Source organism: Arvicanthis niloticus, chromosome 17 (assembly GCF_011762505.2).
Source record: "Arvicanthis niloticus isolate mArvNil1 chromosome 17, mArvNil1.pat.X, whole genome shotgun sequence".
NCBI classification, from domain to species: domain Eukaryota; kingdom Metazoa; phylum Chordata; class Mammalia; order Rodentia; family Muridae; genus Arvicanthis; species Arvicanthis niloticus.
This window is the reverse complement of record NC_047674.1, coordinates 28,325,516-28,340,525: the sequence shown is the minus strand read 5'-3', so window position 1 is coordinate 28,340,525 and position 15,010 is coordinate 28,325,516. Positions and strand designations below refer to the sequence as shown.

At 46.0% G+C, this 15,010-nt stretch overlaps 1 protein-coding gene, 1 long non-coding RNA gene and 1 pseudogene across 4 annotated transcripts in view; 2 read left to right on the top strand and 1 right to left on the bottom strand.

Moving 5' to 3' along the window:
• LOC143434839 (uncharacterized) overlaps positions 1-15,010 on the top strand; it is a 79,414-nt gene that overhangs the window by 35,061 nt on the left and 29,343 nt on the right. For both annotated transcript variants that reach the window (XR_013104646.1, XR_013104645.1), the window contains exons 3-5: positions 3,160-3,268; positions 11,848-11,933; positions 12,530-12,583. This is a non-coding gene — a long non-coding RNA (uncharacterized LOC143434839). The remainder of the gene's footprint in view (positions 1-3,159; positions 3,269-11,847; positions 11,934-12,529; positions 12,584-15,010) is intronic.
• Positions 1-15,010, bottom strand: part of Creg2 (cellular repressor of E1A stimulated genes 2) — a 40,667-nt gene that overhangs the window by 5,598 nt on the left and 20,059 nt on the right. For both annotated transcript variants that reach the window (XM_076915011.1, XM_034521101.2), the window contains exon 3: positions 445-558. In XM_076915011.1, coding sequence (XP_076771126.1) covers positions 445-558 — 114 coding nt within the window. The remainder of the gene's footprint in view (positions 1-444; positions 559-15,010) is intronic.
• On the top strand, positions 13,242-13,358 carry LOC117722847 (small nucleolar RNA SNORA17; annotated as a pseudogene).

Sequence of the window (15,010 nt, the reverse complement as noted above, 5' to 3'; positions counted from 1 at the left end):
CATCTGAGAAGAGGAAACTTCAGTGGAGAAAAATGCCTCCATCAGATTGGCCTGCAGACAGTTTCTTGATTAATGACTGATTATGAATATTAATGATTATGGGATATGCCATCCCTATGTAGGCTGCTTTTGGGATGTATGAAGAAGCAAACTGAGCAAGCCAAGAGGAGCAAGCCAGGAAGTAGCATTCCTCTACTGTTTCTGATATCCATTTATTTTTCTCTATTTTGGGACAGGCCTATATATATATATATATATATATATATATATATATATATATGATAAGTTCTTACTATAGAGCTTAAGCTAACCTTGGATTCACTATGTAGCTCAGGCTGGCTTCAAACTCTGAGTCTTTCTGCTGCAGCCTTCCAAATGCTGGAGTTATAGGCATGCACTAACACATCTGGTTTAAGGGAAACCATTTTTAAAGCATCTTCATACCTTGAAAACATGGCTTGCTTGGCAAACTCCACCTCCCCTGGTGGCACCGTGACCATCCGGCCAGTGAGTGTTAACCGGGCACATCGGGGATCTTCTGGGTCGATGATGTTTTTTCTGCATGGGAAGAACATTGTTCATACATGAAGGCAAAGGCAACACAAGAGCTTGGAATACCGAGGATTTCATCAAACATTTAAAGTAGTCACATTGTTGATTATACCACCTCAGATTACTATATTGTTTGTAACCACTGTGAAATATTTTATCATAGGCTGTGTGGGGTGTGTGCATATACTGGATGCCAGCTAGATAGTTAGAAGACAGCTGATACACTCTAGGCTAGAGGGTCCACATGCTGTGTGAATTGCAATGTACTATTGTTACTGTGGTAGTTTGGCCTATGTGCTAAAAACTTGGTAGGGAAAAGACCGTCTTGAAGGCTGGGGCAGTGGTGGTGGGCAACTTTAATCCTAGCACTCGAGAGGCAGAGGCAGGCAGATCTCTGAGTTCAAGGCCAGCTTGGTCTACAGAGCAAGTCGCAGAACAACCAGGGCTACACAGAGAAATCCTGTCTTTGAAATAGATCCACAAGCAAAGAGAGCAAGGCTCAGTGAGACTGAGAGTTCTAAGAGGGAAGCTCCCAGCTCAGCCCTTGGAAGCAGATTCTATCAGGGTGGTGCTGAATTTTGTCAGTTCATTGGAATGTTCAGGTGAGGAGGAAAAACTGGTCACTCTGGTATTTCTCAAGCCTTGAAAGGCTATGGTAGGTTCCCGAAGAAAGTGTTCCTCCAGGCAGATTCAGTTCCAGACAGTGTGTCTGTGTGGCTGCCCAGTCAGCAAATCTCTAAGGCTCAGGAGAGATTCATTCATCCCTTCCCCCACCATGTGTGTCTGTCTGTCCTTCACTTCTCTTCCCCTCCCTTGGTCTGTGGTCATTTTGACTCATTTTAATAATACCCATCATGCAACCTTGTCAGATCTTAAACTTTCACCATCTTTGCCCCTTTCTTCCTTCCTCCCCTTCTTTTTCTTCTCCTTCTCCTCCTCCTCCTCTTCTTCCTCCTTGTCTTCCTCCTTTCCCTCCTCCTCCTCCTCTCCTCTTCTTCCTTCTCTTCCTCCTCTTCTTCTCATGCTCCTCCTCCTCTTCTTCCTCCTCCCCTCTTCTCCCTTTCTTCCTCCCCAACTCCTGTATTTTTTTTTTTTAAGGAAGCAAGAACAATGACACCCTTCACATTTTTCATTATCACTTTCTTCCTGGAGTCACCTTTAGTTTAGTGTTTCACATCTAGCCGTGGTTTTGTATTTTCCTATTTATAGGCACCAGCAAGTAACATCTTGCTTCCTGCGGACTTAACATGCTCTGTATATATCAAATTATAACCCTGAGACTGGATGTTTTCCACCCGATTTATGTTGAAGATTTGTTCATGCTGACAGCGGGTGGCTCTACTCTGATTATTTGTGTGTTGCCTGTAGAGGTCTACAGTAAAAACATTTATGACATTTTTCTATTTGTTCTACTTTGGTTTCCTCGTTTTCATTCTAACTTGGCTGTAAATGATTCTGTGGTAATCATTGCTGTGTATGCCTTCCCAGGCATAGATCCGAGAAGGCCATTGGTTGGCACAGTCTCTTTGGCTTTGTGAAGCGCTTTTGCAATTCTTATTCTGAGCAAGAAGGAATTTGTGGCTATTTAAGCTCTCTGATATCTGATATTAACAGAATGAAGTTTTCACAATTGTACATTTCAGTTGTGTTTTAGTGTTTAGTGGTGTTTTAGTGTTTAGTGGTGTTTTAGTGTTTAGTGGTGTTTTAGTGTTTAGTGGTGTTTTAGTGTTTAGTGGTGTTTTAGTGTTTAGTGGTGTTTTAGTGCTTGGTTGTATGTGAACTTAACCATGTAACATGTAACATGTTTCTATGTTTATTGACCATTCAATTTTCTTTTCCAGTATATTTTTCTGTTGGGCTAAGTGGTTTACCTTCTACTTACTCATAAGCATACTCTTACATCCTCATTTCAGCCCTGTCTCCATCTATCTATCTATAGCTATATATTTATATCCAACTTACTATGTACATGTAATAACCCAGTTAGGGTTATCAGTTAAAAGAATTGCCTGGGCCATACTCACAGGAAGAAAAGCATTCGTTGTTTATTAGAAGTTCAAATATATGCAATCCGTTTTCCAGCACTGAACAAAGTTAACAGAGGAGGGTTCACTTTGGTTCATGGCTTTGGAGATATTAGTTTGGCATCAGCTGGCCCATTGCTGTGGGTCCAAAGGAAGCTGAACAGTATGGTTGGGGATCAGGGACAAGGGAGATGCTGCTCACTCCACAGTGGACAGGAAGCAGAGAGGGACAGGAAAAAGGGATGATAAGGTACAATCTTTCTAGGGCTTTGTGATTTACTTCCTTTGTGGCTATTCTTGGTTGTCAACCTGACTACATCTGGAATTTACTAAAATCCAAGTGGCTGGGCACACCTGTGAGAGATTTTTTTTTTTTCTTAATTAAGTCATTTGAGATGGGAAAACCCAAGTTTAATTCTGACCTTTTGAGATGGGAAGACCTACCTTAAATCTGGATCGCACCTTCTGTTGGTGGCCTAGATAAAGGACAGCGAAGAAGGAAGCTTGCTCTCTTTGCCTGCTTGCTCGTGCTGGGAGGTCCAGTTCCTTTCTGGCATTACAGCCTTCTTCTTCTAAATTCCAGTGTATCCTGAAGACAAGCTGTGCCATCTAGCCTCATGGACTGAACTACTGGATTCTTGGACTTTCCGTTGGTAGAGAGAGCCATTGTTGGACTAGCAGGACCATGACTTGTAAGTCACTCTAATAAATCCCCCCTCCATGTCTGTCTGTCTGTCTGCCTGCCTATCTATCTATCTATCTATCTATCTATCTATCTATCTATCTACTCATTTTATCGGTTCTGCAGTTCTGCTCCTCTAGAGAACCTTGGATAATACATACGATAACTGTGCTTCACCTTCTGAAGGTTTCATCAGGCACCAAAATTATGCTATCAACTGTGGACCTAGTTTTCACACATGAGTCCATGAGGGAATATTTTATATCCAAATCATGCATTTTGCCTGGACCCCAAAGGCTCATGGTCAACTCTTTAAAAAAAAAAAAAGATTTATTTATTTTCTGTATATGAGTACACTGTAGCTGTCTTCAGACACACCAGAAGAGGGCATCAGATCCCATTACAGATGGTTGTGAGCCACCATGTGGTTGCTGGGAATTGAACTCAGGACCTCTGGAAGAGCAACCAGTGCTCTTAACTGCTAAGCCATTTCTCCAGCCCCAAGATTCCTTTTTTACTGGTGTTAATCTGTTCTTTGATGCTGCCTTCCTTATCCTAAACTTGAAAACCACTTCTCTCCTGTGTAAACAAAATTTTCAAATCTTCCTGATCTCTCTCTCTTTTTGCTCTAAAATCTTATTACAAAAACCCCACAATTAAAAAAAAAAAAAAAAAAAAAAAAAAAAAAAACCAACAAACCCCCCCCAAAAACCACCAAGTGTCTGTCTTAGGAAATTCTATCACTAAGGCAAAAAAAGCCATGACCAAAAAGCAAGGAAGGCTTAATTCAGCTTATACTTCCAGATCATAGTTCATCACTGGAGGAAGTCAGGACAGGGACTCAAACAGGGTAGGAACCTAGAGGCAGGAGCTGATGCAGAAGCCATGGAGGGGTGCTGCTTACTGGCTTGCTTCCTATGGTCTGCTCAGCCTGCTTTCTTATAGAAACCAGAACCACCAGCCTAGGGATGGCACCACCCACCATGGTCTGGGTCCTCCTCCATTGATCACTAATTGAGAGAATTCCTTACAGTTGGATCTCTCATGGAAACATTTCTTCAACTGAGGCTCCTTCTCCTCTGATGACTCCAGTTTGTGTCAAGTTGACACACAAAACCAGTCAGTATGCCCAAAATAACCCACTGCATAGCTTGAAAGCTGAGAAGCTTCTCACAAAGTCTTGGGAATGGATAAAATGCAGACCAGATGTTTGTCACAAGGTAGCCCACACAGATTGTCCTCAGTCCTAAATGGAGAGCTTGTTCCCACCTATGTCGAATGTATACTCTCGCCAGCAGTGAGGGCTGGGAGAAGGTAGCAACAGGGTCTGTCTGTGATCCACTTGCTTCCATTGGGCCTCCCTCCTGAACTTTCTATCTCATTCCAAAGTGGTGCTATGTTCCTGAGACCAAGTCTTTACCAAGGTGGAGGACAGCGAACCAGTGGGGGCGCAGCCGCTAAGGCGGCCCCCTGGAGAGGGCATGGGCCCTCTGCTCACTCTCTCTCTGCCTCCATCCGAGTCTCATGGAAAAAAAAAGGTGGAGGACACTTCACACTCAAACCATAATGTGTGCAAGGCACACCTTTAAACAAAATAGTCCTTTAACTCACCCTTTAAACAACACAGTCCTGGAGGTTTGTTTGTGTATTCATATGCTTGGGCAGTCAACACTACCGTCTAATTTTAGACCATGCACATAGCATGTGCCAGTCAGACTATGTGATGAGTGTAATCCTTATGCGGAATAGCAAAACTCCAACAGTCAGCATCACTATAAAGAAGGGCGTCAGGCTAGAGACCTTTTTCTGCCAGATGGTTGTAGGGTTGTTGGGCCGTGTCCCCTCTACCACTGGGCATGGCCGCTTGGGGATGCAGAACTTCGGGAGTTTGTGCTTTCCCCACGCTGCCGCCAGGGGCCATAGGGAAGCACTGAGGCACTGCAGGGTGGGAAAGGACAGTCTGAGATGTGGTAAAGCCAGAGCTGGTTTGGGGGTCCCGGGCCTGCAATGAGGCCAGGGCCATGGGGTTCTCAGACTGCTGGACATCCAGGCACTGCTGGGAGTTGTAGAAGAGCAGAAAATGGAGTTGGGGACCTACAGGCTGGGGCTACGTCTAGTCTGGGGACTGGGGAGCTCCTGGCTAGACCCAGCAGGGCTAGTGTTAGCAGGCTTGGTGGCAGTTGTGGCTGGGAGAGCAGAGAGGCCTTCAGCAAGAGACTAGGCTGCGGCTCTGTAGGCAAAGACCTTCTCCATGACTCCCTATGGCCGATCTCAATGAAAAGAGACAGTCCATGATTCTATAAACAGTTCTATAAATAAACAGTTTATTGTCATGGCAGGAAATGGATATACAATGTACCATACCTACTTCTTAGGGTATACCTGAGATTAAATACCTTTTTCAGGGAGGGAATGTCTGGGAAAGGAAGCTTATTGGCTAAGCCCTCTGGGCCTCTAAGTTTCTCATTAGCATGGAGAACTCAGTTTTGGGTCTACATGACCATAGGACACATTTCTTTATGTGAGGAGTATGGCACGTGTTTCAGGCCAGGAATCTGGCAGAGGGTGGGGAGTCGCCTAAGTCTTGGGGTGTATGCTCACAGAGTCTCTGGGTCTCAACCTGCTCTGCCTTACCAAACTTCATGGCATGGTTTGACATCATTAAAGCAGTCCTCAGGCATTGATAGGAGAAGGGAGAGACAAGGCTCAGAAACAGACCATTCACATAGGATGCCTGATATTTGAGACAGAAACTAGCAGGTAAAGCTTTATTATTCAATAATTAGTGCTAAAAAAAAGGCTTTAAAAATAGATTATTATGAGCCGGGTATAGCGATGCACACCTTTAATCTTGGGACTCAGGAGGCAGAGGCAGGTGGATCTCTGTGGCTTTTAGGTCAGTCTGGTCTACAGAGTGAGTTTCAAGACAGCCAGGGCTTTCCTTTCTGGAACCCATGCCCCACGTCCTTATGTTGTTCTGTGAACATATCAATTCTACATGGAATCAATGATTTAAATGTGTGAAGCTGTAGAAGTTAGGCTTGGCTGTACCTCCCAGCCCCAGGCTCCCAGAAATAAGACTCAGACTCAAAATATATTTACAAATACCTTGTCCATATATTTAGGTTCTTCTCTGACTAGATCATAACTTAAAATAACCCATTTATCCTAATCTACATTCCTGCTACATGATTAATTACCTGTGCTCAGGTACCATGTGTCTGTCTAGTCACACCTTCCTGGGCAAATAATCTCCTGCACCTGGCTCTCTCCCAGAATCCTTCATGCCTCCTGGATGTCCTACCTTCTATTTCCTGCCTAAGCCATAGGTGATCAAATGTATTACTGACAGGTGCCACATCCATACAGACATAAGAAATTCTTCTACATGAAGCAAAACTCTACTGCATTTGAGATGAAATATGGAAACTATATCATGCATATAGCTTTAAATCTGGAGTTATAGACAGTTGTGAGTTGCCATTTGGGTGCTGGGAATTGAGCCCAGGGCCTCTGGAAGAGCAGTCAGTGCTCTTAACAGCTGAGCCATCTCTCTTGTCCCATAAATGAGATTTCTTAAATAAGACAGATGAATGGGTCATACAGATAGTAGATTTCTTAAAATATCAAATTTGGCACTGAGGAGATGGCTCAGTAGGAGGGTTTGCTGTGCAAGCAAGAAGATCTGAGTTCAGATTCAGCATCCATGTAAAAGCTGGTCACACATGCCTGAAACCCCAACTCTGGAGGGCATACACAGGTGGATCTTTGGAGCTCGGTGGCCAGTCAGCCTAACTGAAATATGAACTTCAGCAAGAGACCCTGTCTCTTAAAAGAAGGTGGAGAGCAACCGAGGAAAATAACTTTGTTCTCCTCTGGCCTCTGCATGAGCATGCATAGCTACACACTATAACCACACATACATTACACTGGTACACACACACACACACACACACACACACACACCATGTAAACTCTTCTCATAACAAAGATCTGCCTGCCTCTACCTCCTGAGTGCTGGGATTAAAGCTGTTTGCCATAACACCTGGTTTACAACTAAATCTTTAAAGATCTAATCTTCGGGCTGTGGTGGTAGTGCATGCCTTAATCTAAGCACCTGGGGTTCAGAGGTAAGCTGATCTCTGTGAGTTCAAGGCCAGCCTGTTCTACACAGCAAGGTCCAGACTATCCAGAGTTACACAGGGAGACCCTGCCTCAAAAGAAATCCATCCTTTGAGGCCATCACTACTAAATAAAGTAAATAAAGACACACAATACCCAGAGTGATGACATCACAACAATGTAATTTCTGTAGTCTTTATGGTTCCTAGTGGTTAGCTACATGAATAGACTGTCTTCTGACACTCACAGCTCTGCAGATCCAAATGGGTAATTAAGAGTTGTGGGTACAGCTTACAAACAACTTATTTTGGACTTCTGCATCTGTGTGAACTATTTTGATCCGTAATTTCTATTTTTCTAACAGTCTAGCTGGTATTAAGTTGGTATTCATTCTGTAAGATGATGGGGCACATGGCACCCAAGGAGCCACGGCCCAGGCTAACCTCTGGCTTCATGCTCATGCGCACATGTGCCCTATGAATCATAATGCCAACAAGTCAATTCTAACTGGGTTTAACTATTTAAATGTGCAGAGCAGAATGCCAACACATTGGCAGAAGTTCACATCACGTAGTTAACCTTGTGGCTATTAGAAGGTCTCACTAACTCCAGTAAGTAAGCCAAGACTGAGTCTTATAATGTCTAACAAGCACTGGATTGCATCCCAGCACCAGTATTATGTTTGATTGAGCAGACAGGAGGCTGATATCCTGTTCATGCCCAAAGCAGAAGGGGTGAGCACACAGGTGCACAGAGACAGGGGTGAGCACACAGGTGCACAGAGACAGGGGTGAGCACACAGGTGCACAGAGACAGGGTGAGCACACAGGTGCACAGAGACAGGGTGAGCACACAGGTGCACAGAGCCAGGGTGAGCACACAGGTGCACAGAGACAGGGGTGAGCACACAGGTGCACAGAAACAGGGTGAGCACACAGGTGCACAGAGACAGGGGTGATTACACAGGTGCACAGAGACAGGGGTGATTACACAGGTGCACAGAGACAGGGGTGAGCACACAGGTGCACAGAGACAGGGGTGATTACACAGGTGCACAGAGACAGGGGTGATTACACAGGTGCACAGAGACAGGGGTGAGCACACAGGTGCACAGAGACAGGGGTGATTACACAGGTGCACAGAGACAGGGGTGAGCACACAGGTGCACAGAGACAGGGTGAGAACACAGGTGCACAGAGACAGGGGTGATTACACAGGTGCACAGAGACAGGGGTGATTACACAGGTGCACAGAGACAGAGGTGAGCACACAGGTGCACAGAGCCAGGGGTGAGAACACAGGTACACAGAGACAGGGTGAGAACACGGGTGCCCCAGTTCCACAGGGCATTGAACTGGGATCAGAAGACCTGGAAGAGAGAACTGGAGGACAGGGGACACAAAGAACAAGCGGCTTGTCTATAGGCTGATCAAACCGCTGATTTTACTTTTTCACACACGGGTTATATACACAAAAAGGCAGGATGTGAGGAAGGGGATGATGCAGGAGCGTAGGTGTTCAGGGGGAGTACAGATATCTTCCAGAACAGTGTCAGCTGGGTGAAGGTTCAGGGGACAGTTCACTATGACTCCGCCTATGATTCACTTGTCCTTATCTAAGTTGATACTAATCTATGACTATCTACAAGACTACTTGTTCCTATCCAGGCTGGTAAATTTCCACCAAAGCTGCCTGTTTACAATATCTTATAGTTATCTGTTTCAGTGTTTTTCCACAGAGACCCGAGACTTTGTGTTAGCAGGCTGACTTAGGCTTATGACTGATTTTAGCCTTCAGTGTATAAGCAAAGTTGCCCCTAACACACAGGCACACACAGAGAGTGGTGAGCACACAGGCTCACAGAGACAGGGTGAGCACACAGGGGCACAGAGCTTTGAGTTCTGCTGCCACCCTTACAGAGAGAATAAGAAACTAGATAGAAACAGAAAACTCAACCAAAATGATAGCAATACTTGCTTAGACACAGCCAAGGTGGTCTCCAGAGGGCAATTGGAGGACCCAGACAACTATCCTTATTTGAGTGTGCACACAGTGAGCACACCAGGCAAGGATTCAGAGCTCGTGTCCTCTGGAAGAGCAGTCAGGCAGTACTTCCAACTGCCGAGCCATTGCTGCAGCTCCAAAATCTAATTTGTAAATCCATGCACTACCATGGGCCTAGCTGTGTTTATGGCAAATGCGGGGTGTTGTGGAGGAGGTTAAATTGAGGGGCCACGGATAATATGCAATGCAAGCAGGCATTAGTCTACACAAAAACTTGAAACTGTTTTTAAAGACTCAGATTTAATGGAGACTGGCTGTGTTTGTTACAGATCCTCTTCCAGGAAACCCAGGGGCATATGGGAAAATACCGCTTACATTTTCACAATCTTTACTGTGATCAAACATGATGTCCTGGGGTTTATCACCAGAGGAATGACAATGGCAATTGTAGTATTTGCCAATACCATAGTGAAAGCCAGGCCCCATTTAAGTCAGACCATGACTGGATCTTGTGGGATATGCAGATTGGTTCAAATCTCCATAGTCAGTTGTTTAATCAGGTATAACTATTTACCACGAATATATTTTATATTTTAGAGGTTGATTACCTCTCACAGTGTCCATCTGATGCAGCACCAGAGCAGCAGTGTGCTGTCAGCAGCGGAGTAACTTGGAAGGTTTGGGTTGCTCAAACCCTGCATAATCTAAGAAAGGTCCATCTTCAGGAGGAATGGCTCTCAGAGAGCTCCCGGAAGACAGTCTCAGAGTCCTTTGAGTCCCCTGACTGGCTTTGTATATGTGAGGACCTTGGACACACTATACCATTTGGCTCCCTGGGAATTTAAAAAGTCTAAAGAGCTGAGATCAAATGCAGCCACTACAGTGTGCATAGGACCAGATTATACTAAACTCAGGCTACCCAGGTCTGGAAGCTTGGTTGGCAATACTTTGTACACAGTGCTAGGTATCATTGCTTGGAAAGTCAAGTTTGCCCTACGCAGCTCCATGGGAGCAGACACTTGGAAGCTTATGTCTGGTTTCTCTTGGACTTCAGGACACACACCTCGAGCCTTTGCTATCTCAACCTGTACCTTTTCAGTGCAGCAACCTGTGAGCTTTTGAGTCCTGTGAATCTTTTTATTAAGTCATGGAGCCTGGGGGACTCTGATGTACCTGATCACACAGACACTGACAGCGCCTCGTAACACTGAGAGCAGGGATAAAACAGCTGTCTGGGAGACAGGCAGGGATAAATCAGCTGTCTGGGGTGTGACTCTCCCACACTCAGACTCATCCATCATGTTATGCTAAAGTCTTGACAAAGATGCCTCTGTCGAGCCACACACATGTTGAGCTTAGACTTAAGGGACTTGTCTCTACCTGCCTGGAAGCTTTTCTTTATCACACACCCTGTTGGGTCCTAACAAGAGAGGGTAACAGTGACTGTGCACACGTACTCAGACACATTGCTGCACAGGAGAACATCGCGTTCCATCCAAAAGTGTTACATCCGCAGTGTTTTCAACACGGCAAAAGTCTAGTTGCTGAGTTGGGAATTTTTCTCGTGGGCCAAGATAAAGGAATCACAGAACTCAGTTGCAAGAAAAATGGAATCTACTCAGCATGTTGTTAAAACAAACAAATGAGCCAACCCTGAGACACACGGGAGAAAGTAAATACAACAGCAAATGAGAAACAACTCTACACGCATTACAAAAATTAATTAGAATTTATCCACACAAGAGCATCATCAGCTTTATCTCCTCACAGTTAAAGCCAATTTCTTCAACAAAGTCTCTCTCGAATGAATGAAGCAATGGAATTAGCCCTCTTAAGTAAATCATCACAGAATAGTAAAACAGTATATTTATTTATAATTTAATTTGATTTATTACTTATTCACTTTACGTCCCACTTACTGCCCCACCTCTTGGTCACCCCTCCCACAATCCTTTTTCCATACCCCCTTCTCTTCTGAGCAGGTGGGGACCCCTGGTTGTCCCTCACCCCCATCCAGGCACTTCAAATCTCTTCAAGGCTGGGCACTTCCTCGCCTACTGAGGCCAGATGAGGCAGCCTAGCTAGAACATATCCCGCATACAGGTAACAGCTCCAGTGAAACGGTATATATATATATATATATATATATATATATATATATATATATATATATGTTTTGTTTCTCTATGTAGCCCTGGCTGTCCTGGAACTCACTCTGTAGACCAGGCTGGCCTCGAACTCAGAAATCCGCCTGCCTCTGCCTCCCAAGTGCTGGGATTAAAGGCATGCGCCACCACTGCCTGGCAAAACAGTATATTTAAATAAGGATTTTCTTTTCTTCTCTATTGGTGGTAGTTATACAGAATAAAAATATATATATATATTTACTGTAAGTACAGAACATTCCATTTGTACAATAGGAAGCCCAGCTTATCTTGCCATCATTTTCTTTCTCTGTGACAGGCTGGCTAACGAGCCCTCACAGTTGTCCACATTCACAAGCCTGGAGCATAAGAATTCACTACCATAGGTGGCAAGAGAGAACTGAGGTTAGTAATCAGTTGTCTTTGAATGGGGTGATTCTTCCTGGGCTGTCTGGCTAGATCCAAGATAACCATCAGCTTCTTTTGCTCCCGCCTCTTTCTCTTCTTTTTAATATTGGTGTATTGATATAGAGTCTCACTACCTAACCTAGGCTGGCCTTTAACTTCCAATCCTCCTGCCTCAGCTTCCTGAGTTCTGGGACTAAAGAACTTGGTCACCACAGTTGGCTACAATTTTGTAGGAGATGGACGTTAAAGACCGTGTTGAGGGAGAGGATGTGAGAAAGACTCAGCAGCCATTCCTGGCTTCAAGTATGGCAGAGGGCACAAGCCGTAGAAGCCAGGAAAGTCAAGAGAGTGGCCTTTCCCCTAGAGCCCTCAGAAGGAAACAGAGCCCCGACAACACCTAGATGCTGGTCCAGTGAGATCTGCTGTTGCTTTCTGACTCCAGCATGAGGATACAAAAAACCGGGTGGCTTAAGCCACTGAGCAGTGGTAGCTTGCAGCAGCAACGGGTGCACCAATGCATCATGGTATTCATACTTGGGTCTATTTTCAGTTTCATATTTGGGGTGAGTAGACATTTGTTCACATTTCCCCAGAAACAGTGTCACACAACAGAGGCAGAGACACTTTCTTCAGTGACATAGCCACTGGTAAGTTGCCCACGCTTCTGTAAACAACCCCTCCCCCATACAACCCTTTCCTCACACCCCCCCATATAGCCCCTCCTCCATACAGCCACTTTCCCATACAGCCCCTCCCCCATTACAACCCCTCCCCCATGCAACCCCTCCTTCATACAACCCCTCCCCCATACAACCACACCCCCATACAACCCTTCCCACTTGCTCTTGAAGGTAGAGGGGGATCTATCTTGGAAGGGGAAGGTGGGGTGGGGAGATCTCTCTAGGAATTCAATAAGCTCAGGTGCAGGGGAGGCAAATGTGACTAAAAGGTGTTCTGTCCGTGCATAATGAATAATGAAATCATCTATATAATTAATATATATTAATAGTTTTTTTAAAAGATGAGATTTTTCTCTTTACAAACTCTGATTTACAAAATACCCGAGCTCCAGAAAGCTGACCTTAGTAATGGTTTCCCCTGTCATTGGGAAAGCCTGGCCTTTTGAGGTGACATCTTCCCCTGTAGGTGGGCACTTCTCAACAGTCTGACATGGAGCCTCTCTGTAAGTTACGGTCATCCACAGATCTTTCCCAGACTCTGGCTTTCCCAACTCAGAAAATCTTTCCACTTATCTTCACATCACTGCTGTGATTTCTACACCTCAGAAAATTCAAAGTTCCTATCAGAGCCCCTAGAAGCATTGGAGGTATGGCTGCCGGGTCACATGTGCATCAGGAGGTGGCAGAGAGGACAGAGGCTATGTCCACACTAAATGTTCTGAATGATTAGAAGCCTAACATTCCCTGAAAAATGCAAATTTGAGACAACCACAAGTCTAGTGCCACACAGGCCCAGACTGGTTCTCAGGGCAGGAAGCAAGCAGGAGAGAGCCTGAGACAGATGACCCTTGCAAGGGGCCACTTGGGTGGGTCTGGGTGAGGAGTGAGCCCTAGACAAACACTGGGCCATCAGTGTCATAGGGCTACCTAGACAGGGGGCTACCCCGAGATGGCTACCAGCCTGGCACTGAATAGGCCTGGGGCAGGAGAGAAGACCATGTCTAAGATAACGCCTGCCTGGTGCCATAATGCATGAGCTGGGCATAGTTCACTAATGTGAACTCATCTGGCACTATGGTGGGGCCCCACTTTGTGCTGCCAAGGGGTGCCCATGTCTGGGTTTATGGCCCTGCAGCAGCAGGGTCTGTTACCACCAAAGGCAATGGCAGATGACCCTGGTCTGGGCTACTGCCCAGGACATGTTGATGACTGAGGCCTGTACAGAATAGGCCCCACCCCTCCCTGGGCATTGTGGGAGAGCTGGCCCTGGGGCCATAAGAGCAGGAGAGTTGACCTACCCCCAACCAGCTATAGTACTCTGGAGAGTGGGAAGCTGCTAGTGAGCAACCTGAGGGTGTAAGTGTGGGAGAGCTGGCCCTCACTTACCTCCTCTGCAAGGAGAAATACCCTCCTCACCCCTTGTCACCTGCAGCAGGTGAGACCTCCTGAAGTCCTGAGATGGGAGAGCTGTCCTGCCCTTCACCTGCTGCAGTACTCAAGAGAGCAGACCCTGTACCTCACCTGGGCAGCACAATAGTGCTGACCCTGATTGTAGGGGCATGGGTGAGCTGGACCCAAGGGTATTAGCTTGGAAGAGCTGGCCTCACAGATTGCCTGCTGTGAGGCAGTGTGGGCAAGGGAGAAAATGCCCTCCCCCACTCTTGCCCCTTGCCACCTATGGCAGGTGGGAAAGCTGGTGGGAAGGTCATGAGAGCTGGAGAGCTGTCCCTGCCCTTACTTGCTTCAGCACTCATAAGAACAAGTCTTGTACCTTGCCTAGGCAGCAAGATCCAAGGTGAGCCAGCCTCAAGGGCATGAGTGCAGGAGAGCCAGGCTGGCCTTTTGTCTGCTGCTGCACAGTGGCTCATATGAGAGGGAGAGATCCCCTCCTCCCCCCTCTTGTCCATCACTACCTATGGCAGTGAGGAAGATTCCCCTGGGGTCATGAGAGTAAGGGAGCTGGCTCTGTATCTCACCTGAGCATCAGGGTAGAGCTGGCCCTGGTTGTGGGGCTCGCCAGAGAGCCAGTATGACCAGGTCAGATGCCTCTCAGACCCAGATCCAGGGCTTTGAATTGGTCCATCCCAACATCTTCTCCGAGGATGGACTGTTGGAGTGCATGAAGGGGTTTGTCCTATAGATCCAAAGCTGCAGCATCTCCACAGGACAACTAACATATCTGACAGGAGTTCCAGTGAGGATCCAGTAGCAAAACCCAGAGGCCTCCTGCCAGACCAACAAGTCATTGCAGTGAACATTTGCAAGCAAAGAAGTGTGTACAAAAGGTGTTATTTGTATATGCTTGGCCTAGGGAGTGGCACTGTTAGAAGGTGTAGTCTTGTTGGAGTAGGTGTGGCCTTGTTGGAGTAGGTGTGTCACTGTGGGTGTGGGCTT